The sequence below is a fragment of the Pygocentrus nattereri genome, chromosome 29, assembly GCF_015220715.1.
Source record: "Pygocentrus nattereri isolate fPygNat1 chromosome 29, fPygNat1.pri, whole genome shotgun sequence".
NCBI lineage: Eukaryota > Metazoa > Chordata > Actinopteri > Characiformes > Serrasalmidae > Pygocentrus > Pygocentrus nattereri.
Genome location: NC_051239.1, coordinates 10295484 through 10321517, shown reverse-complemented (window position 1 = coordinate 10321517; position 26034 = coordinate 10295484). Strand labels below are relative to the sequence as shown.

The 26034-nt window shown below is 39.6% G+C and overlaps 1 protein-coding gene across 1 annotated transcript; it reads right to left on the bottom strand.

Moving 5' to 3' along the window:
- Nucleotides 1-602: 602 nt before the first annotated feature.
- stc1 (stanniocalcin 1) lies at nt 603-10796 on the bottom strand. Its single transcript, XM_017696267.2, has 4 exons — nt 10427-10796; nt 4202-4344; nt 2329-2540; nt 603-1634 (listed from the first exon to the last, which is right to left on the bottom strand). The coding sequence occupies exons 1-4, from the start codon at nt 10539-10541 to the stop codon at nt 1352-1354; spliced, it is 753 nt and encodes a 250-aa protein (XP_017551756.1). The 5' UTR covers nt 10542-10796; the 3' UTR covers nt 603-1351.
- Nucleotides 10797-26034: the final 15238 nt, after the last annotated feature.

Here is a 26034-nt window from a genome sequence, read left to right as displayed (position 1 = left end):
TTGTTCATCTGTCCAATAAGTTTTCTGAAATGTTATGTGACACTAACATTGCACTCAAGGGTTAGTGATAAACTTCCTGAACAGGTTTTCTGCCGTGTTGTAGCAAGAGTTGCAGAGGAAGAGAATATTTCAGAGGAGTAAAGAAAAGTTCCAATAAAATTCCTTTAAACCGCTTATGTTACTTAGTGTTTTTTTTCTTAGAAAAATAAGAGATGTTTTAAAGTTAAATGGTCCCTTCCTTCACATCTCTACTTTATTGTGTAAATATTGACCTTTAGTTAAGTATGGCTCATTGACACCTAGTGTTACTGCACTCAGGGTCTATGAGATATGGCATCTGGAGTGAACTTCAGTTTTTGGTCTTTTTATGAATTCCTGCACAAAGATTATAGTATACATATATATCGCTGTTGTCTGAAGAAAACCTTGTATCTCCAAAATTGGAACTTTACAGGAGAAAGAAAAAACATACTGTAGTTTTCATGCAAGTCAGTGGAACCAGACATCTATCCAAGTCATTTTGGGACGTTTCTTTTGCTCCATTCATCATGACATTTACACACCAATGTAAAGGGCAACAGGTCCCTTGAAATTATGTCAAAAACTGAAAAATGACAAAAATGGAGATACGAGGTTTTCTTCCGACAGCAGCGATATAGATATATATATCTATATCTCACCTACTGGGTGAGCTTTCACAAAAAGGCTAGTGGCAATTTAAGATTAACAGCTAAAAATAGTAAAATATCTGTTAATAAATAAATAGTACACTCTCATATTTATAGCACATGCCAACTATTTCACATTAACAATAGATCCAGTATATATACACACATTTTCTTTGTTGTAATCTCATTAAGATATGTTGATTAAAAATGGTTATCTATTATTATCATATTACTTTTGTTTTTTTTTCCCCTTTAGATACTTTCTTGAAAATAATATTATAATATAATATAATAATATTCTATCTAAGAATTCTTTACATAATGGCCTGGATGTTAGGTTAATCCTCATGGTTGACAGTATCTACATTGACTTTGTAAACGAGACTTTACCTGTGCATGGATCAATCTCTGAACATGAAAAGCTTGGTTGATAAACTAACCAGAATTCTCTTTTCAATTTTACTTATTTGTGTCAACATTAATGAAATATTTTAACTGATAAACAAAGTTTTGACATTCAAGCTGTTTTTATATAGGTGCATGCCTTTTTCTAGTTTCAGAAAACAAATGTATTCCTGCATTTTGATGGGAAATGAACCACTATTATGTTTCTTTTGTGATTTCATTTTGCGATAGGGTACATGTGCACGACAGCCAAGTTTGGACCAGGAGATGGGCTGATGTTAAGAGCTGTCACCAGTGTTGCGTTTCTTGCTGAAGAGATTCACTGCATCCCTGTTGCGTAGATTAGGTGGGTTTTTGTGTGTATTGGGACTGACAGACCACCGCCAACCTCCACGAGTCTCCGTCCCAGTGGGTACTACAGCAGATGGGCAAGGCTTGTTCTGCAGTAGCTGGAAGAGCATGGCAATCTCAGGCCCTAACCGGGTCAACAGATTCGCCCTCACCAGGTCTACTGTTTCTTCGTCACACTCCATCAAACTCTGCAACAGCTTCCCATAAAACCTGCCGAGACAAAGAATGCTCCCACTGAGCAAGTGCCACAACAAATTTGCATGTTTAACAACATTAGGCAATGTCAGGAGAGTAATGGAAAAGCACATGAAAGCTAAATGAAAATTGAGTTCCTCTTATTGTGATAGTTTTCACAATGCCTGTTGGTGGCACACAGTTTGACATCTACTAAGCTCAGAACACACAAAAATGGAGCTTAATATTTGCTTCATCTGAGTCTTACATAAGAAGCAAACAGGAAACAAGAGTAACTTAACTGGATATTGTATGAAAGAAACTGCACTAAATCTGTCCTTTACCACAAACACAAAATGCTTCTTATTTATGCTGGCTAGTCTGATTTCTTATGACTTCGCTGCCTCAACTTACTTCATAGTTAACCTAGGTCAGGTATAATCTGTTAATCTGTTTTAAAAAAGCAAGTTATGGAAAATGCTTGACCTATTTCACTGAGATAATGACCCCTCCATTTGTTTAACAGGTCAGTTACTCAGTTTTATTACATGGTAAGACAATACATGATATTAGCTCTGTAGCATGTTTTTTCTACTTTGTACTATAGAGCATATAATGGAGAACCTCCATTTTTAGTACCAGACCCTTCTTAAGATGCACCTAAAAAAAACATTACAACTTCCTCCAATATGATGCAGGAACCAGTTTTAAAGGTACTGGTAAATCTTACCTGTTGGGGAAGTGGCTGGGCAGTTGAGCCACCTCTGCAATGGCCTCTGGGTTTGACTTGGCCACAGTGCAGATGTCCAGTTTGCTGTAGCACTCTTCCTGAACTTCTGAGATCATCCTCTGGAAGGTGGAACAGCGGCGGACTGTAAGAAAGACCTTGGAGGTGATGCCATTGGCGATGCATTTCAGGCTCTCCTTCACAAAGGCCTTGCCCTGAAAATTGTATAGAAGAGCATGGGTGATTTTAACAGTTTGAATTCTTTAGAACTGAATTTAGGGGGTGTCAGCAGAATGCTGCCTGCCCAAATAACAGTGGTAATTGCAGGGTTTGATGGAGGAGGAATAATGATCTGGGGCTGTTTCAGTTGTTTGGGCACCTTAGTTCCTGTGAAGAAAAATCTCTATAAAAGTCTATAACAGAACAGAAGCTGAAAAGAAAGAATCCCATATTCCAAAATTTGTTAAGTCTTGCTCCATAATTTGGTAAGCGTTCAAAGAATGAGAAGGAACCAACTCCAAGTGAACCAATCATACTGTTGTCTAGTACTCTGAACAAGTCACTAGTTTAGTGTTGCTACTTTGGTAATGAGCTATATTTTCTGAAAACAAACAAGTATCAGTGAATATGCTGACTTGTGCTCTTAAGTAAGCAGATAGCAAAGCTATCTGAAAACACTGAAAACACTAGTAAAAAGTGGCTAACTTCTATCAGTAACCTGAACTTTGACACAACCCACAAGAAACATATTTGTGAGTTAAAACTTTAAGACAAAAGGTTTCAGGAAGGACCTGAAGTCTGAATGTTTTGAAACGACAACAAATTCCAGATAGTCTTCACCAACTGTTGACAGTGCAAAGTAATTCATATGTATAGTAATTAATATTTATAACACCTGTCACAATGTAGGTTTGCACTGTAATCTTTTCTCAGTGTTAGGTAAAAAAAAGCCTGTTGCAACTATTTTGAAAACCCCTGGGCTAATACTCATGGCAGACCACTAAAGAAAATGTGAACTAATAGATCATATTGCTGCTGTCAGACAAAAACCTTGTATCTCCATTTTTTTACAAAATTTGAAAATACCTGTTGTCCTTTTACATTGTGTGTGAATTTCATGATGAATGGACTAAAATAAAAAATAAGCCTGGTTCCATTGACTTACAATACAGTAAAATAGTTTTTTTTTCCTGTTACAATTTTGGAGATACAAGGTTTTCTTCCGACAGCAGAGATATGCTATATAAGACAATATCAGTCAGTCATTAGCCCTTTGTCCACCTGATTAGGACAATTTTGAGTCTGTTGTAGAGCCACCATTTGGAAAACTGGTATAAAACAAGCTGTACACAAGGAAGAGCACTGGAGGCTCTGTTCTTGAAAGGTCTATATAGAGCCATGAACATTCAAAGAAACCTTTCCATGAATAAAAAGTTTTTTTTTTTGCATCATGAAAGGGTTCCTCAGATTGATAGAGAATGTGCTGTAGATGGTTCTGTACAGAACCTTTTTGAAAAGGGTTCTATAAAGCTCAAAAAAGGGTTCTTCTATTGTTACAATGTCAGGCTTGTTACAATAGAAGAACCATTTTAAAAAAAGGTTCTATACAGAACCATCTACAGCACAGTCTACATCGATCTGAAGAACTCCTTCACGATGCAGTGAACCCTTAAATCATGTAAAGGGTTCTTTTGATTGTTCATGCCTCTACATAAAACCATTTTCTTTACCAAGGAACCCTTCAAAGACAATCATTTTTAAGTGTGTAAGAAGAAGAAGAATGTGCATATCAAGATGACTTGCAATCATGATTGTTAGCTGTAACTTTCAATTTCTTTAGGATATGAAAACTATCTTTATCAATTTCTCTACTTACCTGAGTATCAAATTTAGCAGCGCTGTAGAGAAAGGACTTGCAGATGTCATGCATTCCATCTGTGTCACATGTGGAGTTTTCAAGACAAGCAAAGGCACCACAGCCCACTTGGAGGGCGCTATTCAAACAACGGGCCACGTCCGCTGCAAAGAAAATAATGCTATTTAGTAAAGATACAAAGCACTGTCTAAGAATCCCTGTAGATATAATTACCAAAATACCAGTATAATTGTTTTGACCATTCTTTGAAAGTTTACCTTATTAACTGCATATGCATCACTGAGTGATACATTTTGTGTAAATATATGTTAGCAGTGATTCTCACATTTGGGATTATTGAGGAAACTTTAGGAGATTGAAGAGTGAAGTTTGGAATACATTTTGGAGAGGTGGTTAAGTAGCTGAATGTGCACACAAATGAAAGCAAACGGAAAATACGTAAGTGCATCATTAACTGAGGAACACATTGTTATTATCATTATGCATTCCCATTAGAGATGTAAATACCATTCAGTCTGGGGGAAAAAACTATGGGTCACAGCTTTACTATGGTTGCGGATGATCTCATGTGAATTTCCATTCAGTTGTGATACCAAGTCAAATTCTTTCTTGTATAATCTTAATATGACAAATAACAGCATGCTTGACTGGCCGCTAGACACCCTGAAATATATAAGACTAGGGTACAGTTTAGAATAATTACTCTGTTTCCACCATTGGCAGTGGATTTTATGAGTACTCCAGGTTTTTCTGCTTTTGGAACTGGGTTTGTGACCCAGTGAGCTGAAAATACCCGCAGCAGGCCTCCTGGGGGCTTTAAGGCAGTATGGGGGGGTTGTATGCCCTGTGTTTGCCCCTGTAGGGAAGGAGGGGGAGGGGTGATGGGTAAGAAGGGAGTGAGGGGATGTGTGCCATGCAGTATTGGGTTCTGCTGACTCTCGCTTTTGGCATGATACTTGCTATTTTCCATTACCCTCACATGTGACATGACAATAACGCTCAGCTCGGCAGGCGAAAGCGCCAAAACCACCTCCAGCACTCCAGTGCCAGGGACTATAAACACTTCACCGTACAGACATGCACCATGCACTGGTCCCACCCCGTGTTAAAAAAGGGATTTCAAGGGAAGTGTGTGTGTGTGTGTGTGTGTGTGTGTGTGTGTGTGTGTGTGTGTGTGTGTGTGTGTGTGTGTGAAAGAAAAACTGGTGTTGCTTCAGACCCATTGTTCTGGCTCTGAAGGGCTGTGTGTTGCTGTGTCAATGCTGCTGGCAGAAGGTAGACTTCTGAAATAACCAGAAAGCCCCTAAATGTCATAGGATGAATACATCTATTGTCCATAGGAGTAGACTGAGGCAAAATCTCAGATGTACGTGTTTTAAAGGACATTTGCTTACTGTACGCATTTGATCCATGCAATGCTTAAAGTCTGACATGGCATTATTTGTAAAGCAAAAGATTTGGCATGGTGAACTCCTAACAGTTTGATTATTCAGAAATCTGGTTGCAGACTGCATCTTGCATCTTTGTCAGTTGTGCATTCTTGTTTGACTGTAATTACTTCAGATTGCATCCTTGCAACTTGTAACATTAACTGCTTTTAGGCCTTGAGGCCACAGGTGTGTGCAAAAGTGCACAGTCTGTCTTTTAGTCTGCACAGTAATGCACTACCTAGACTTCGGCCTTTTTGAATGAGTATAGTTACTTTTGAAAAGTACACAGTTACTGCCTTATTTGCAAACGTGCAAAGCAATATATAATGCATGCTACCTGACAAAGAACATGAAGGCTTTTCTGTAAAGCTGTTTTGTGACAAAGTCTGTCGTAAAAACCAATATAAAAATAAACTTTTGACTTATTATACAGAGACCAAAAAACAGCATATTGCCACAGCACTACTACTATAGAATTAGCTAAATTAAACCAGTATTAATGTGCAATTTCTGGCATGATGTCATGTGACTGGATTTACTGTAATTGCTGAAGCACAGAAAGCTATAATCTATAATGAAAGCTATAATGCTTTCATCTCTGTGGACATTCTGACCTCCTCTGGACATTGTAACTTAATAGTGTTTTTGCCAGTTTAAGTCACACCTGGTGAGGTATTGTTGCTACATTCAAACAGTATGTGTGATGACTCAATCCAATCTGAGGTTCGGCTTGACATTCTAACAGAAAGAAAATTGCTGAAGAAGCTGGTCAAACTAATACATCAGTATAAATATTACATTAAGTGTGAAACTTTCTCATAATTTCACAGTTTCCTAGTATTCTGAACTGATATGCTATTGAACATACTAGTCAGGATAGTGCATTTTGAAGTCATAGAAGGAATATTACTGGATTTCAATTTCTGTCCTGGTGATATTACAGTCACATGGCGTAGGCCATTAATATCTACAAGCATGATGACGACTGAGCTCCAGGCTTCCAACAATGGTCTTGATTTCAAACAGTGTAACTGATTTTACCTGTGGCTACTGCATTATTAGCTTCGTTGACAAACTCTGACTAACTCTACTCATGTTTAAACACCTGCGATACATGACGTTAGCAGTGGGGAAGTGCGTTAGCTGACCCCGTTTGAACCACCAGACACCATCCTGTACGTCATAAGTAACCTTACAGGGGTAAGTTGTACTCGTTGAGTTGGGCCACACAGATAAAACTCTGCACAGACATGATGAATGACCAAGGTGAACAGTGAAATATGGGTTTGATACCTTTACAGAGCTTTTATTGTATGATAATGGAAAACAAGCAAAGAGGTTGAACTAATGAAACGTGAACGAAACCGGGTTCACTCTCAGATAATGTGTGTGGGTGCCCTGATGAATTCTGACAGGTCAAGACTAATTTGAGTTCCTAGAAAAAAAGTCAATTGACAATGAACCTTCTTGTCTTCTGTGTCTCTCTACCTCTCTTTCTCTCTTTTTTCTCTCTCTCATCTACTTGGCACATTACATTACAACCACAACAGTGCGCTATCAATTCACAGTATACAGTGGTTGACTCGACAGGTGATATTACCGTTTCCCACACAAACTAATAAGATGAATTGTTGGAGTGAATAATTTATATTCTACAGTTGCATAGTTACCTGTTCGGATTTCAGCAACTAGAGTTCATGACCCCAGATTGAACTCAGTGGGCCAGAAGTTATGCTAAACTGTGGTAAACGACTCCATTCTCCATTGCTTCACACTACATGTTGGTACTGTCTTAAAACACTACCTAGAATGGCAAAGCCATTTATCACAAAATAATGCTGATATCCACCCTAAATAAAAAAGCTATTTTATTTTCTGGTTCTCAGACTCTTTCAACATAAATACATTTCTCAGAACGAACATGTTTCTGTAATAAGAACCCCTCCTCCCCCCGCTTGGGCGCAGAACCGTGGTCCGTTCACTCTGCTGCCTACATATGTTTATTTTCCAAAGTGTGTTTTCTCTATTTTAGGTCATACTGTAGCACTACTGTCTCTTTGTCTCTAAAGCACTGAGTCAGTACATGTCTCCCTGGCAACTAAGTACAACAGGAAGTTATGCAAATTCCAAGTAGAGCCTGACAAAGGTTTGCACGTCCCCTGTCCAGAAACAGAGCAGAACTGAATGTCCCGTACCACACACAGATCCACTTCATTCAACACTTTGATGAACTGTCCTCAACACATTTTAATTACTTTCCCAACTTAATATGCTTATGGAGATTAACCCTTTAAAATTCAACCTACCTATTCAGCCATTAATCTTAATATTTGTTATTTAATAACTATTATTGATATTCAGTAACTGCTATGAAACTAATGTGTCTGCTGGGTAGTGAAGAGAGTGAGGGAATTAAGTGGTGGGTCCACATCTGGATGCAAGGGGTTAAAGTGGTCAGAAAACTTTTATGGGGGAGTTCACTGGAGAAGCAACCTTCAGGTTATAGCATATGAGCTGATGCATTAAGTCTGTGGAAATAGCACCATAAAAGGATGAGACACTGTGGTTAACGCAGCTTTCCTAAGCCAAGCTGATATCTGAATGCAAGCTTGTGGCTGTTCCAGTGACCTACACTCTCTGTTCTGGCTGTGAGGTCCTTTAACCCATGAAGGGCTGAGCTTCACCGTGCTGTGCACCATTTTCTGATTTTTGCATGACCCCACACTGGTGGCACATCAGCTACACTGCAGATATCAGCTGGCTTATCCTTTTCAGGTGCTACTTTCCCGGATTTTATGCAATGCAGTCCTGTCAAAGCCACGGCGGGAATGAATGAATGAATGAATGAAAGCTCATCTCCTCAACAGCTAGAGCCCCTCTTCCATCCACTGTCAGCGCATATTAATGCCCTAGTGCCCTAATAATCACCCTTTTTTGCACGAACTCCCATGACGCGTCCTCTAATCCTTCCAAGCAAACGCCAACGTTACGAACCTGCTCTGCATCCATTTTGCACTGTTACGTTATGGACGCAAATGCTACTTCTGGCGTCTATTGCACGAGCCATTTGCGAAACTGTCAATGCTGACCGTTCACGCAGAAACCCTTTTCCGAGGTCTAAATGAACGGAGATGCTAGCAGGCTGCAAATCTGTCTAAAATTGCAGGGGTGTACGGATTTAGAACCCGTGCAGTCTCGTGCGCAGGCTCATTCGGGGGGCTTCAAATGCTCACTGACCAACCGGCGCCGTCCAATAGGAAAGTCCTTCAGAAGTGGCTGCAAAGCACGAGGCTGAAGTTGGCTTCCTATTCGCCAGCTTCTTGTTGGAATTTTCACGTTCCACCTTAAAAAAATAGCAGTTGCATTCTGGTGCCTCAGGCCAGAATGTAACTGCTGCACCATTTAAGGTGGACCGGGATAATTCTGATGAGAAGCTGGCTTATGCTCCGTTTGAAAGTGACAACGAGCGACGAGGGAAGCCAAGAAAGCTCGCGCCATCGCTTCACTCTGCATCCACGCATGACACCGAAACGCAAGGGAGCCACGAGCAGGATCCCATTCGCGTGCATTAGCTAACCACAACCCCACTTAAAGGGGAACTCCGCCGATTTTTCCAAATTTCCTTATAACTAAGTCTTTGAGCTATAAACAGAGTCATTCAGAGTGGTTTGATGTACAATGTTCCGTTCTAGAGAAACAGAGTCCGAGTCCGAGTTGTTCACAGTGATGGTGATGGGAACCAGACGTCTGAAGACTTCAGTGCCTCTCATAGCAAGTTATTAGATGACATGCTTACAAATACACTGATTGAGGCCTGAGACATTGTTTTATGGTACTTTTGAGAAGATTTTGGCCTAAAATGTATTTTTTTATGGATGAGAGGTACATACAGCATACTGTGAGGCAAAACAGTCCCCCAAAATTACTATTTTACTATCATTAACGTATATAATCTCAAAAGACACGTAGGTTAATTGGTGGTGATAGTAAATAAAATGGCTATATCAAAAATGTGGTTCAAGGGTTCTTTGGTAAGGGCAACGGTTCTCTTTAGAAGCACGAGTTCTCTTGCTTAAATGTTTTCTGCTTGGTAATTGGTTCTTCAAATTGATGTAAAGTGTTGTATGTGGTTCTGTACAGAACCTTTTTGAAAAGAATTCTATATAGCAGCAGTAATAGTTCTTCTATTGTTACGACGTTAAGCTTGTAACAATAGCAGAACCGTTTTTGGTGCCACATAGAGCCCTTTTCAAAAATTCTCCATCAACCTAAAGAAACATTTCACTATTCAAGGAAGCGTTTAAGCATGCAAACGGTTAGAGACAGACGAGATAAACGGTCTACATATTCTCAATAGAACCACTGCCTGCGCTAAGGAACCCTTGAAAGACCATCTTTTTAAGTGTGTAGACATGGCGACCCCCGGTTCCTATCACCACCACTGTAAAGACATCTGAGCCGGCAAGTTTCTCCACAATGAACCGTTTCACATCAGGCGACTCTGAATGATTTGTTCACATCTCTGTGATCAAACTGTGCAGACATGTTGAGAAATTGATGGATTCTCCTTTAAAAGATGCTCTACACCGGTCAGATGCAGCGTAGCTTGCATCTTGCTAAAGCGTCGCTAAAGTCAGGCGATGCAATGAATGGAAATACCGGAATGTGCAGCAGATGCTTGGGCGCGAGCCTAGGGTTTTATTTTTTTCACGAGCGTGCATGAACGATTGCAGCGAATGCAGCGGGGAGCAGAGCATAGATGTTTGCACATTGCACTGAAAGCGGTGTTACTCACAGGGGCTGTTGGCGGAGAAGCGCGCTCTCCTCGGCGAAAACGACTCGTTCAGGTCCAGCTCGTGCGCCGACACCACGAGCACGACGAGCAGCACGAGTCCTGTCCTCGGCGGCATCTCTCTATCTCTCTCTTTTTCTCCTTCTCTTTCTCTCTCCCTCGCGCGCTACTCAGCAGCAACACGACGCTTTCTCCTCCTGCAAACGAGGCGCTCGCGCTCCGGACTCCGCTGCAGATTTAGATGGATGGATGTCGTTGCCGGCGCTGCTGCTGCTTATTGAGCTCGAGCTCGCTCTTGATCTTCCAACCCCCTTCTCCTCCTCTGTCGTCTTCTTCTTCTTCCTTCTCCTCCTCCTCTTCACTCCTCTTTGCCAGTTTCTCCTCGCGTGCATGACAGGAGCGCGCGGGTCGCCGCTTTATATATAAGGCAACGCGCGATAGACGTCGCGTGCCCCGCGGCTTTCGCCCAATCACGGCGCGCCGTGCCGCTCTCGCGCGCCTACATTTAAAAATGCATGCGAGAAACTTTCTGTTTTCTTTCTCTCCCTCGTTCTTTCTTTCTGTCTTTCTTTGTTTCTTTTCACGTCTCCAAGCCCAGCGCGTGCAGTCACAGCCTGCTGCCACCGACCCGTGCAAATCTTGTCTCTGCACTCACAAATATCACCGTGCAAAAAGACGGTAAATATTGTCGCAACCTTAAACTGTTGTTTTATCCAAATACTGGATTTGCAGGAGTTATCGCGCGTGCCTTCCCGGATCCTCTGCCCTGAATCGTCTCGATGCACCATGACTAAGCATTACATTGTGTTTTTTGAGCTGATAACGAGTGTAATAGCACAGTCGATTTAAACTGTGAAGAAGTGCAGAGATGCAGTAACACAGCTTCACTCACGCTTCTCCCGATCAGTAACTCAAGGCTGAGGAGCCACGCAAACAGTCCTAAGCATTATGATGCCAGTTCCTTTTCTTTTGGACTTTATTTTTTAACACTTTTACAATCATTCCATAAACATAAAGGCACATTAACATAGGCAGAGTGGCCAGTTGAATTGTTTCAGACTTGTTACAACTTCAGCACTGTGATTCCCATCACCCTGCAGCTCAAAACCACAGTTTGCTTTAGTACTGTACTTAGTAAATGAGTGAATGTTGCTTTTCTGCGTGCCTTTTTTCAGTGTAATAATCCATGGCTCATGTTTCGACAGCATGCACACAGAGCTTTGCATTGTAGTCAATTTTTTTGTGTAATTCTTTTATCGCACTGGCATTTTGATGCCCACCCAACCCTGCTACAGCCACGACCGCCGCCGCCACCATTGAGTCGCAGTTGTTGACGCAGCCGTGGGGAAGTTTTGCTGGTGAATTGTTTGTGTAAATCAGTCTGATGCTCTTTGGTGGAGTTTGCTTATAGCAGCCAGTTAATTCATCAGAACAGGAGGTGCTCAGAGCATGCAGAGTTTTTGCAGTGTCAAATAATATTCCTTTGATTTTTAAAAACCTTCCACTGCCGAGGTCTGCATTAGTTCATAACACTTCAATTGGTCGTAATAAATCAGTGAAAGTTGAATATATATATATATCTTTACCAGTCGATCTACGTTCCTACCCTCACCTATGGTCATGAGCTTTGGGTAATGACCGAAAGAATAAGATCGCAAATACAAGCGGCCGAAATGAGTTTCCTCCGCAGGGTGTCTGGACTCTCCCTTAGAGATATGGTGAGAAGTTCGGTCATCCGGGAGGGACTCGGAGTAGAGCCGCTGCTTCTTCACGTTGAGAGGAGCCAGTTGAGGTGGTTCGGGCATCTTGTTAGGATGCCTCCTGGACACCTCCCTCGTGAGGTGTCACAGGCAAGTCCACCAGGGAGGAGACCCCGGGGAAGACCCAGGACACGCTGGGAGCGCCTCGGAATCCCCCGGAGAGCTAGTGGAAGTGGCTGGGGAAAGGGAGGTCTGGGCCTCATTGCTTAAGATGCTGCCCCCGCGATCCGAACCCCGGAGAAGCGGAAGATGATGGATGGATGTATGTATATATATATATATATATATATATATATATACTGTTCATTATACAGTAATGTTGAAATCTATACTTCAGTCGGATACTGCTGTAAGCGGTTCACTAACTCTTGCTGATTCCAAACTCAACTGTAAAATATTCATATATTCCTATTCTTGAATGTTTTTTTGCTTCTTACTGTTTCTAACTATACATGAGCAAACACAGTGTATGAGCATCAGCAATACTTGTGCTTGGAACACATGATAAGATTTTGCTTCATTTTTAGCATAACCATTTTTTGTAATACTACTGAAAACCTAAACCTCTTAAATGGCCAGGGCCTACCAATTGGCCCAAAATTTTTTTATGCACTTCTGTAACCTAATAATAGCTCAGCCAGTTTGTCCACATTTTGATGTGTATTTATGCACTTATACTTCAAATGTGTTTATGCACTTCTGTATCTTCAGATATGTTGACATCAGTGATTGCACACGAAAGGCCATAATTAAAAGATTTACAAGATGTAATGAAAGGTAATGGCTCTGAGATGTAATTGTTACAATGTCCTAAATACACTGGGCCAGATGAGTGAGAGTAAGTGCATTGTACATTTGTAAGGCAATTAGTGTGCTAGCTGGCAGCTCAAACTGGGCAACAGTAGCAATGGAGTCCCTAAAGTGGTATACAGTGGTTAGTTCAACAACAGAGAGGATAAAGAGAGTTCTGGAATAGAGAACTTTAGAAAAGTTAATTACTCAACGTCTAACATATCTGGGGAAATGTATATGCCCATAGGGAGGAACAAAGGAGATAGCTTGCAGTGATGGTCACTTCTGTTCTCCCACTTTTAACGCCTAGCACTTTCATTTCAGCATCTTTTAGTCAGAGTAAGTTCTATGTGTTTTTAGAAAGCTCATTGACTATACCTATACCTTACAGAATATGAGCCTTAATTTGATACACAAGAAGTGTTGTGTGAATGTAGCTCAGCTATGAAGGTGGGAGATTCACAGCTTTATCATTTGCTCACCTAATGGAAGATAGCCATAAACCAGAATTAAGGGTATAGCCGTTAGATAGTATCACAGGGATGGAATACGTAGATAGAGATTCAGCAGATAGCTTTGGGACAAGTAAGGATCACCTGCAGCACATACTGCATTCTCTACTGCTCTACAGAATGCAATATAGATGTTTTTTTATATACACACATATACATGTATTCACATAAAAATATCAATACAGATATTGAAACCTTAAGTTTTGACAGATACCAGTGTTGAATAACTAGTAAGCTTTAAAATAAGCTGTTCAAATAAGCATTTTACTCAAGATAGAAACTGGCTGTCATTCTTAAACTGCGCTTTACTAATCCCCAAAGGAAGAAATACACAGCTAGCAACATTACATCACACAGTGTGTGCTATTTCAGGCTGGATTTGTTACAGTATGGAGTCAGTTTGTTCTTTTTTCTCCTCTGAAATTTGAGCAGGAATTTTCGGCTGATATCAGCCTGATTCTGATACCCCGTCAGAGCCAATGTGCCAACATCTCTAAAACTTCACTTTGTGCTTTGGCTAAGATGGTGCCTCAGTTGTGATTTGTTGTGCTGCGCAAAAGATTTTTTTTTATGATTTTGGCTGTGGTCAGTCTGTATGCAAAGATTTGTACTTGAAACAAATTAATCTTTGAAACTCATCTTATAGTGTTGAGCCAATGTCAATGATCAATCTCAGGACTCAGAACACTGACGCAGAGCCATCCAGGTACATGATGTGCCTGCTTTCTAGCCAGCTACACTTGCTGAGTTGCATGTACTGCCAAATATCACTAGAGAAATCTATAATATTAAAGCCAGATACTGCAGACCTGGCATGTTATACTGGCATTATCAGGTACTGGAGACCAATCAGATAGGTACATTTCAGGGAGTTCGCTGAGAATATCCTACAAATTCCATCCCGGTGATCTGTCCAAAGAGATGTGCAGTAGTTAACTATAAGGACTGTGAGACAGAGGTCCTTTTCATTCTTACTTTTTGTTGTGGTTAATAGCGGGATCTATTAGCAACAATCAAACCCACAGCTTCTAAGGACCTACACAGAAAAGGCCACATTGTAAACTCTGACAGTGTCCAATGGGAGTTAAAGGAACAGTGTTAATATATCAGTGGCGTTTTGCTGTCCCTCTTATGCACTGAACTACCTTTACCTCCCACTGAATTAAAGACTCAGTATATATTCCAATCTCAGGTAATTAAAGACTCTATGAAGTACAATGTACAGCCTTCCAAATCAGTTTTTTTCCACCTGCTGTGCATACAAAGAGTTTGTGTATGTAACAGAAAACAATAGACATGGATGCTGACAAGTAATGTTATAATTAAAATAAAATGAGTTTCAGCCAAGCAGGTGCGCACCTCATGTAAAAAAAAGACTTGGATGAAACGGGTGACCTGTGGTATAAGGTGTAGGTATAAGTAGGAAGGTGTAATTCAGTATAGTGTGATATGCAGTAAAGTTTTGGGACACAGTGAAGAGAGTTGCTCAGGCCAGAGTGCAGTAAAGTTAGCGCTGTCCACCAAGCACGTGGAACATGTGCTATGATGTTGTGTGGGCAGCACTTTGATAAGATGCAGTGATTGCCCTCATGTGTCATGGAGAAAGCACTTGTTGTCCTTAACCATGACAGGCTAGTAGTTATTGTGTCTACCGCAGACCTAACACTAATAGAATTCACTATAGAAAGGGCAGACAAATAAATGTGGCTTTATCTTTCTGTGAAAGGGATATCCAGATATTCTAATAGAGAACAGTCGCTGCTTAAGTGGTTCTTCCCATAGACGTACAGTTCAAGAGTTCATAGATCTTTTTTACATGATGTCTTGAGTTCTTTAAAAAGTTTTTATTTACACTGACACGTCTTATTCTTTCTTTAGGGAACCAAAAGCGGTTCTCCAGTGGCATCACTCCAGAGCCTTTTTGGCACCTTTATCTTAATCTTTTAAGAGTGAATGCTATGGAAAACACAAGTAATGTATGGTGATGCTCATGTTGATTAAATACATATCATCGTATTTTCATTTTGTCTTTGAATATCCTTGAGTCTTTCCTACATACCAAGTATGATCTGAATTAATTGAGAATGTGCACTTTATGTGCTGCTTGAGACAGTAATTCTTCCATGTAGAATTACAGAGTGTAAGTCAGTATTTTTATTTCTCACCTTAAATAGAAAGAACATGATCCTGTAAAATGCAGTTTTCTGTAAGAGGTTATAGCACATGATGGAAGATTATTGGAACTGAGCGACAAAGCATTTAGGACACTAAAGTAGTAATGGAAAGCTGTATATTTTTACAAATCATGCCCGATGTTCTTACATGGTCGTAAGAGAAGTGCATATACTTCCAAGGCAAGAATATCTACAAATTCATAAGTAGTTTTACAATAGGGGTAGTCTGATGATATTTATTGTTATTGTGATAAATTGTATAATAATATATTATGGTACTTACACAACACAGCACTGAACAACTGAATTACTTTTTACATTTTGTTTGATATTCACATTAAGCAATTTAGATGTGTTTTGCTAAAAAGGTGAAATTACTTTTGTGTAAGGAAGTAATAAAACGGTTCATCCAGGCTTAAATGTCCTCATCTCAAAGACAAATTAACTCTCTCTCTTTCTGTAGTCTTTTGTTGCTCTCGTGTGCCAGAACTATATTCAAATGCCTTGGCACACAGTAACAAGCTTATTGTTGTAAAATACAACTGAAGTATATTTACCTTAACACCCTACCTCTTTAACTTAAAGTTGCACTACTAATGCTTTTTGTAACAGCTCTAACAATTTGGTTAATTGCTGTCACAAACTTGGAACAGCCTCTCTTCTGAACTACATATTTTTAATCGATTATACTTATGGCTTCCTGCATGACTGAGTTCTACAAACTGCACTGTTTACTTTCAGTAGATGTATAGAATTTTCTCTGTCTCAAGAAAAAGGTTTGGCAAGCTGAAGCTTTAAATGACTGGGAAATGGTATATATGATGATGATGATGATGATGATGTATACATCAGTCTATGAGGAGTTACCTTGGGATGTATTAGTGTAAGTGGAGGAAACATCTGGCTCTCAAGAAGATGAGGGATTGTAGCCCCTGTTTCTCAAGAAACCTTTAATTAGGACCAGTTTACTGGATACTCCATAAGCAACAGGTGTGTGTGTGTGTGTGTGTGTGTGTGTGTGTGTGTGTGTGTGTGTGTGTGTGTGTGTGTGTGTGTAAGAGAGCTAGTGAGAGGGCTTTGTGTTTGGGTTCAGAATCACGCTGCGAGCATGTGTGCTTGTACAGCAGAAGCTGGGTTCAAAAGCAGGGCATGATGACACAGAAAGTGATTGGCAGCTTTGCATGACTTTGCATGAGGGAATTTTAACTGATTCTCAGATTACTCTCCACTTTGCATGCTGTGCGTTGTCTCTAGGCCATCAAGGGTCAGTCCCAGTCACAACAGTCACAGGCTGCCTCATAGCTGTAAATGACCCATGAGGTGCAGCATGATCATATGACTTATGTATGACTCATTCGAACTCAAGGAGTATTAGAGAATATTGTTCAGTTGTCCAGTCATTATTGTAGTGCTTTCTATTTATAATAGGCTTTTACAAATGCAATTCTGAATTTTAGGCTCATTTAGAAGCCCATGGCTGTAGGACACAGCGTTACAGACAGTGATGAAAAAGATTCACACAGATCTGGATAGTAAGGGTGTGTCTCATTCACCACATTTAGGCAAATGCTTTGCTGATATGTGCAATTCCATAGCCTGTACTAGAGACGGATGAATAGTGTAATTACCCCAGTGTCCACTAGAGGGTCTGTGAGAGTGCATATTGATAAACTACAGGTGAGAGAAGTGCATTGAGTCTGCTATCGGCTGAAGGGAGCACTCTGAATGTTCCTCATCTGTACAAAAAGTACATTGGCTGTAATGGGGCAGTGTGCTCTGTGTTATTCTGTCTAAATTTGTGTATGTCAACTCCTCTTTGTAGGATTCACCAGGACAGGAATGAATAGTTTAGTTGTTTTTTAAAAAAATTTTCCGCCCTTTCTTATAACTTGCCAAGTTGTATAGAAAAACTCTGAAATTTATGTCTGAATCCGTGTTCAACGCCTTTTCTTTTTCCAACAGAAGTCAGTAGGAATGTTGGCCAGCAGAAAATCACAATCCACTGAGAATGCCAGCAACACTAAATCTCTCATGTTGACTTTTAGGGTTAATAAAGCAAGAAGTTAGACAGGAATGTGCAAATTGAGGCCTACTGCCTATATCTTTCCATAAAATAGGCCCAGATTCAATCATGGGTCAGGCATATTACAGTGTGCTGAGGCATTTGAATATATTTTTGGCACAGGAGAGAGCGACAAGGGAATAGAGAAAGAGAGAGAGAGTTCATTTGTCTTTGAGATATGGACATTTAGGTCTGGATTAACTGTTTTATTACTTCCTGCACTGAAGTAATTTCATCTTTCTTAAAAATACCTCTATATAATTCAATGTGAATATCAAACAAAGTATCAAATGAAAGCAATAGGCAAACAATCAAAAACACTTAGTATTTAATTTGTTATTGACTATGTTGAAGATGCAAATACGTTAATGTGCCATGTATTGAGAGACTTCTCTTTTCCTTTATCTTTTCATTGATATTAATGGCACTTTTCACCAATAACCTGTTTTAGCAAAGTAGATAATGTGGTAATGCCACAGAGAGGCCTGCTTAAACCCAAGAAAATAAACATGGTTACGTTTTTGGACAAAAAGTTGCAAGCTAACATTGACCATAATGGATGTGATTTGTGATGTTGTAGATGTAGTTTGGTAGTTCTTGTATGTTTAATAAATTGTGCATTAATAGCCTATAAATCATGTCTAATAATGTGGCTAAAGCTTAACCTAAATGCTGCTGTTAGTTATTGAGCCTGTTATTGTTATTAGTCTATTATGCCTGGTTAAACTAAATAGTCTTTTCCTTGTTGAGTATTTTGGGATCTTTTAGGCCTAAATTCAGTTCTGGCTTCTGCTTTAAAGAATTTCAGTTATGAATGTTTGGAAACCTTTAATAAATGAAAAACATTTAGCTTAACTTTTTTTTGTGCTGAAAATGTATGGCCTAGATCAAGGTGTGGCCCACTAGCTAAGAACATTTAAAGACATTTGTTTTGGCCTGGCAGAAAGTGAGAAAACAGATGTATTTTTAAAAACTATTTATGCCTCCAATTTATTAAAATCTGTAGTTATGAAATCCATTTATAAACATATCTAACCTCCCTCTTTATGTACTGTTTGTATTTTTGCCCCTTGGCTCACCACAAACATTGTCCTGTGGCCCAAGACAAAAAGTCTAGGCATCCCATTAGATTAATCGCTGCTTCTGTATAATACCCTTAGATTAATTGATTTCTCGTATATAGTCGACCAGCTAAGACGTGGTCTGCTCAGTGGTGCTTGAATTTTGCTTCTTTTGTTTTACACTGGACCTTGCTGGATAATGTAGCTAGCAAGTAATGGAAGGATATATGCGAACAATTGGGATTGTGCAAACTACATGTGTAAATTAACCCAAATGAATTTGTATTGACTTCAAACTGCATTTAGTTGTTAAGTAATCTTAATTATATTTGCTTTTTGATGTTTTTTGTATCTATTTTTATGACAGTATTATGCCATATAAATAGGCATATGCGTCATTTGAGCTGTTAACACCATAAACAAATGAGTACATGGGCCCACATTTAACTTCCTCACTCTTATAACTGCATAGTTTGAGACATCGAGCTCCAGTATGTCCCATGCAATAATGTTTTTTATATACCAAAACAGTCAAATTATGTTTTTATATGATCATACACACACACACACACACACACTGGAAAATATACGTTTTCTTTTCCTAAACAGGGGCATATATTAAATTAACTGTACCTGCTGCTTTAAGATTTTAGCATTTAACTGAATAAAACCATAAGATTTAGCATGGGGTTCAGGGAGTTCAACACTGATTGATGCCCATGTGCAGTTATAATGATAGTAATAACATGGTAGTTACAGAACTGTCATTTCCAGATGTTTAAATGCCTATTTTTAGAAGGTCTGTATCATCTCCACTGGTTTAGCCTCATCATTTACACTCAGTGTCCTAACACAGTCTGGCACCAATCTATACCTGTAACACTCAGAGCAGGCTGACAGGACAGAAAGAGTGAGTTCAGTGGCAATGACCTGTGAAGCCCATTCCCAAGCCATCAGTAACTACAGTAGACAGTCTGACAGTCTCAATCAGCGTGATGGAAGATTTGAACATGATACAAGGTCTGCACATGTGGCCTGATGCAGCTGATGTAGCACTTTTGCAGACAGTTTTGTGAGAGGGAATGCTATTGTACTGTTTGGTATGCTGTTGTATTGCTGAGCAAAATAATTGTGTTAAAAGGTGAATTTGTCCAGTTTCATCAGTATTTCCTGCTAGATTACATACATTTTTAAATTCTCAAATGAGCTTAACAGGGATGGACATTTCAAACATTTTTGCTATTCAATATATGTATCTACATTTTAACCAAATAACATTTTAATATTCCAATGAGTAAACATTTGATATTGTTATATAAAAAATTAAATGCTAAACAGAAGGTCACTGTGCATGATTTTTATCACAGTATTTGTTTTCTGTGCAGTGGCAACAGCAGTGCAGAAGCAGTCTGTATGCCTAGGTACTTGGTTTTATGCACCTGTGGCCATGGAAGTGACTGGAACACCCAAATTCAGTGATTTGGATGGGTGAATGAATACATTTGAAAATACAGTGTATATAAATAGGTATAGTTACAGTTGCTAGGCAGTGAACAGCTGGGTGAACCAACATGCTAGAGCGCCACCCTGTGGCAAACGAGTGCTGCTACTCTAGTTAGATAAGAATATTAAAGACAGAAGCTCACAGATTGAAGCAGCTAAATGTTGACCTTTTCCTGAATGTGTATTTGAGTTTCTATTTCTCAGACAGTATAACCTCATAAGTTTCAGGGACCCCTCAGAATTTTGATTTTGAGACATTCAGGGGGTCCAAGGGGTTAATTAGGGGTGCATGAATCCAACCTTGTCATTGGTCCACTTAGGTGGATCACTTGTCTTAGATTTGTGCTAGAGCTGAATTCTGCAGGAGAGTAGACCTCCAGGAATAAGACTGGAGCAAGGTGCCGTATGTTCAGTCCCTAGTCTACAGTATGTTCTAAACATGCAAAAACGTTCATACGTTCTAAACATCCAAAAAAAAAGGACCAAAAAAGTATCACTATCTTTGCTTCAGAGAAAACACTGAGGTCCTTGATGTTAATTATATTAAACTCTGTGGACCACAGTGGAGCTTTATGGAGCAGATGTTGTTGTTTCTTTTTGGTGTATTTTTAGCTCTGATTCCATTGTCGTGTGTTGAGAAGCAGAGGTGCATTTCTTCCACGGTGCAAACTGTTAAAATCTGAGTCAGATATGACTCATGCTATGCTTATATTTCATACAACGCATTCGCATGTCTGGAAGGCATTACGGAGCAACTTTCTACAGCACGTCCTCACCGCTAGACTGGATGTGACGGAGAGCAGAGTTCACATCCTAAATGTATTGAAGCAGATGTCTCAGTCAGGGAGAAAACTTGAGACAAATCCAATTGCTCAGCCGCAAGAAGAATTTAAAAACTTGTAGTTCTAAGGAAGCAGGGTAGTCACATTATGATCTCTAATCTCATGAAAAGCAACATAAATAAGCGTTTTACAACTTTTTGAAAATTGAAAACTGAAAAATGTTGGTTTTTCGGAGAAGATGCAGGGAGTCTTCTGAATGGCTGCAGCTTGGTTTCGGCTTTGGTTTATGTGGGGACTAGTTATTCACTGCGGTCATGTTGACAGCTTCACTCTTATGCGAGAGTATGTGTGTATGTGTGTGCGCACACCACTGAGTGTGTCTCCACTGCACCATAGCCATCATGCCTAACCGACATCACATGTAAACCAGATTTACAGCAGTAAGCTTTGATTGAAGGAGATTTGGTGTAGACTTATGAAGTCTGGGGAGACAGTGGGGACAGATAGCACACAGATGTTCCCATGGAAGACAGGCAGGACAGAAATGTTTGTGGAGGAAATGTACAGAATATTCCATTTTTTCACACAATTTAAATGTGGGATTCTAGTAGTGCTTAGATGTTGCAGGTGATGACACTGCCAGGTGATACCACATTTATGTTAGCAAGAACAAGAGATTAGAATTCTAATTGATTGATTCTAATTTGATTAAAGGTTATTTTTGTGTATAAAGTGTTGTTTATATTGTTCATATTTACATTCTTTATATTGTTTTCTATTACAGTTGTATCAATTACATAATCCAGTAAACTGCCTTCTGCCCGATGACTGCTGGGATAGGCTCCAGCACCCCCTCGCGACCCTGATGTAGAAGCGGCTTAGAAAATGGATGGATGGATGGATGGATGGATGGATGGATGGATGGATGGATAATTACATAATGCAAAACATTTATGTATTTTAATCCCTTTAAAATTTCAGGCTTAGTACGTTCTAAGTCTTATTGTCCAGTAACCACAGGGACTTCAGTGCAAGCTGATTGAGTTATTCTTTTTTTTTTCTTTCTCTATTTATGTGTTAGGGTTTTAGAAGTGTGTAATAAAACTTTGGGCTCACTGTTGAGCCCTGAATAAGTAGGGATTTAAAGGAAATGAAAAGCAAGGTTATTTGAAATGAGCAAAACAATGTGTGCGTGCAAAGTAGATGGATTCAATTTGAGCTAAAGATGAGAAGTAATTCATGTGTTCTTGTGTGTTGATGCAGTTTTACCATTAGCTTGGCGATTGGTTTCAAATCTATACGTCTCTCCCCATTCTAGTAGATCAGTCTAGATCTAACTGGAAAGTTTCTCAGGCCAGCCTTTAGGGACTTGTACCACCATATGCTGAAACCCAACAAGCCTGACTTAGAAATACATCTGAAGATGTTGACATTACATGCTGAGTCTTCAGGAAGTCCTGGAGATGAAAAAAAATAAGCAGACTGTCATCTTAGTACTTAAATCAGTATACGTGGATCTTGAATGGACTTGTGCCCCTGTAATATCCTGATGCCAGTTTGTTTGAGTGCAGATGTCTGAGTTGCAGAAAAATGCCATAAAAATTCAAGGATTGCAGGGAGAGTTGGTCAAAACTCGTACATTCCTAAACCAAGAGCAGCGGGGCCCACTGCACTGTCACGCACATTGAGCATTGAGTTTATGTGCAAGACTTGTTCATAGTGTCTCCTGAGTTACTGTCACATTTATTCCAAGCTGTACTTGTCATTCCAAAATGAGGGAGAACCACATTAGTAAAAATTACTGCTTAAATTACTAATCATCAGAATGTTCAGAACAGGATTTGTTGTCAGTAGGATGGAACCATGCTCTTTCACTTGTCTTCATCACTTGCATATTCTACAGTGTTGTAATGAGCTTCTGGAAGCTTAAGCAAAACCCCCCTCCACCTGTCTTTTCTGCACATGGAAAGGTTTGTGTTTGGAATCCACAAAAACCTGTAAAGTTACCAAAGTTGGAGATACAAGGTCTTTTTTCTGATATTGATATGCGATATTGAATGGAAGCAGTATCTGTTTTTTCTCCATGTGCATTTTCTCCAAATCTAGTCATTCAGAAGAAGAGAAATTTCAGAGAACCAGTCAGATTGCAGGAGGATAAGCTCAACTTGGATTTGAAATTCAACCATTCTGGGTGCAGGAGGACTGCTAGCCAGTCAGACTGCATGAGAGAAAACTCATTTAGCTTATCAGATTTGAAATCAGATTCAGATTCAGTTTATGAAGCAGATGGCAGGAGAGAAAACTGTACTAGCCAAACAGATTGGTGAGAACCAGTCAGATTTCAAGATTGAATATTCAGATCAGAAGACTGAAGAGAAAATTATGCTAAACTGGAGTAGTAAAATTCAAAATTCAACCAAGCAAAAGGCAGAGCTGATTGTTCAAATAACCAGTCAGAGCTTGGGTTCCTGCCAAAGGTTTCTACCCTTCTGAGCACGGCTGTTTTTGTGCCCTTTGAGCAAACCCACATTGCTCTAGTGTTTACCATATTGTAGTTGATGAGCTGAATTAGGTTTGTCAAGAGGCCAGGACTGGAGCTGGGCACCTGGAAAGGAACAAGGGTGGACTCATTTGGTTCACTACTTGAACATAATCAAGAGTGCTCTAGAATATGTGTTGAAAGTTTACACACAAGCAATGGCTGAAAAAGAAGATAGGCAGCTTGTACAGTTTTTAAGGATATTGCTAGCATTAGCGTAGAGCATATGAAATGCTGCAGTTATTAGCTGGCCATGATCTTTTTACATGGAGTTTTAATGGTGCTCTGGAGATAATAGCTTGGCTTTATTACACAGAATCCAGAAGGAGAGATTCTTGGAAAGCACTGTACACTGTTGAGTCCACCTACTGGGCTAAATTTATGGTTTTCAGACTCAGAGGGTATTCAGCGGTCAAAAAGTCTCTTCTTGTAGTTCAAAGTACTTTTTGCCTTTACATTGATGATTATAATTCCTCTTTTGGCTTTGATGGTAATGAAATATCAGTCATCGTGTGTTTCGTCATTTGAATTCATATGGTGGTATTGTTTGGGCATTTTCTTGTTTGAAAAATGTTCTCTAATACATTGGTGGGCATCAGTGCAGAGCCAAGCAGAATGTCAACCAAGTCATGTATATTTTGGTAGATTATCAGAAATGCTCGCTTTTGGGATTAGCTGTTGGGAGATTCAGCACGCTATATTCAGTAGCTTCTTATCAGCGACACTCTAGCCTAGCACAGAGTACCTCCATTTAAAATTCCTGAAATTACCTTTGTCAAGGCCTTTTATATGTACTGCTTAAATGATATGCCTTTTAAATACTTAAGCTCTGGAGTGTTGCACATTGATTTTCTCATAGGCATCATAGCAAGATATCCTTAGTCGTTTTGCAGTCTAATGCTGTATCTTATGAGCAATTGCAGCCTTTTTATTCTTGGAAATTTCTGTGCCAGAATTTTTTGCTATTTGCTATTAATCCATATATAAGAAATTGAAAAACGTGAATAAATTAAATATTCATTATGAAATATTGACACAATATATTTGGCAACTGAGGTTTTCAAATGGTATGAAGGACAAAATAGAAAAAAAAATGGAGCTTCAAGGTTGATATGATGAAAATATGATGTTAGTGGCTCATTCCCAGGAAAAGGCTCTGACATACAGGATTTCACAGTAGGGAAATCCCTGGTCTATGTGAGAATCTGGCTTGTTCAGGCTGTCATTTACTGTATCTGGACACTCACTTCAACATCTGAGAAGCAGATGAACATCCTCCCCAGATTGTGTGTTGAGAATCAAAAGGAAGCATGACTTGAAATCCTGGCAGAAGTGTTTGTTCTGTTTAGACTTGCACATGAAGTAAGGGTCAAGTCACCTTGACAAATTTGGCTCAGGGCCCTCACCTTTTCATCCTTGCACCTGCTTAATAACTTATCTTTTTGCAGTTTTGTTGCTCGGTTATATTGTTAAACCTATTCCTTCCTCTCTTGTGAGATCTAGCAGTTTGTTTTTGGCGAAGCTGCATGGCTAGCAATTCAAATTATCACATTAGCAAGTCCCAGCTAAAAGTGATTTAGTCCAAGAGGGAAATCCAAACACATGCAGTAAATAAAGTCATGAATAAATGAATGAGAAGTCTAAAAATAATGATTCATAAGAATTCCAGTTTCCCAAGCATTGATTGCATCTGTATCTTTCTTTCTTCTTGATCTTCAACTTTTCTCTGATTCTCCATGGCTCAGCTGGGGTCCATTTGGCCCATAGGCTCTCGTGATGCCTCTTGGTGAGTGTTTCCAATCATTGCACTTGGGCCTCGCTGCTTGCCTTTACCACGACAGCTCTGGCTTATTAGAACCATATTCGATTTAATGCTAAACGGCATTAGAAGTTAAATACTTGGAGAACACGATAGAGCTGTATCGTGTGAGCCACTCGCTCTTAGATCTACAGTATGTGGCGTTTGAGCTGTATTACACTATTAAGTACAAAGTCCCACTGGGAGGTTCACCCCCAGATAGATGCTAAGGATCAGGTTACCTGCTGATCATTGGGAACAGTCAGGCCTGATGGTTTAAAAAGGACTTCAGGTCCCTGTATATGTTTAGCAGTGACATGGCATGTTACCCTTAGTAAACATCAGTCTGGAATGCTCAGAGGGGACATAGTTTAAAGTGTGAGAAATGAAAAATCTTGGCAGCCATTTAAGAATTTCCTATAAACAAACACACACACACACACTTATGCTTCTTCTTCTATCTGACTCTTTCTTTCTATTCTCCTTTCACTATCACTCTTTTTAGCAGCTGAACAGCTTCTGGCCAGCCTGGCCTCACCAGGACATCAACGGTGTAAAATGACCAAATTAAATAAGGCTGTGGGTGTTCTGGTTGAGTTAACTCCATTTGCTATTAGCAATGTATTCT

Coding starts and splice junctions, on each gene's coding strand:
- stc1 (XM_017696267.2), bottom strand. CDS start 10,541: ATGCCGCCGAGGACAGGACTCGTGCTGCTCGTCGTGCTCGTGGTGTCG. Junction 4,345..10,426: donor CTTCTCCGCCAACAGCCCCT/GTGAGTAACACC, acceptor TTTTCTTTGCAG/CGGACGTGGCCCGTTGTTTG. Junction 1,635..2,328: donor CCCAGCCACTTCCCCAACAG/GTAAGATTTACC, acceptor TTGTCTCGGCAG/GTTTTATGGGAAGCTGTTGC.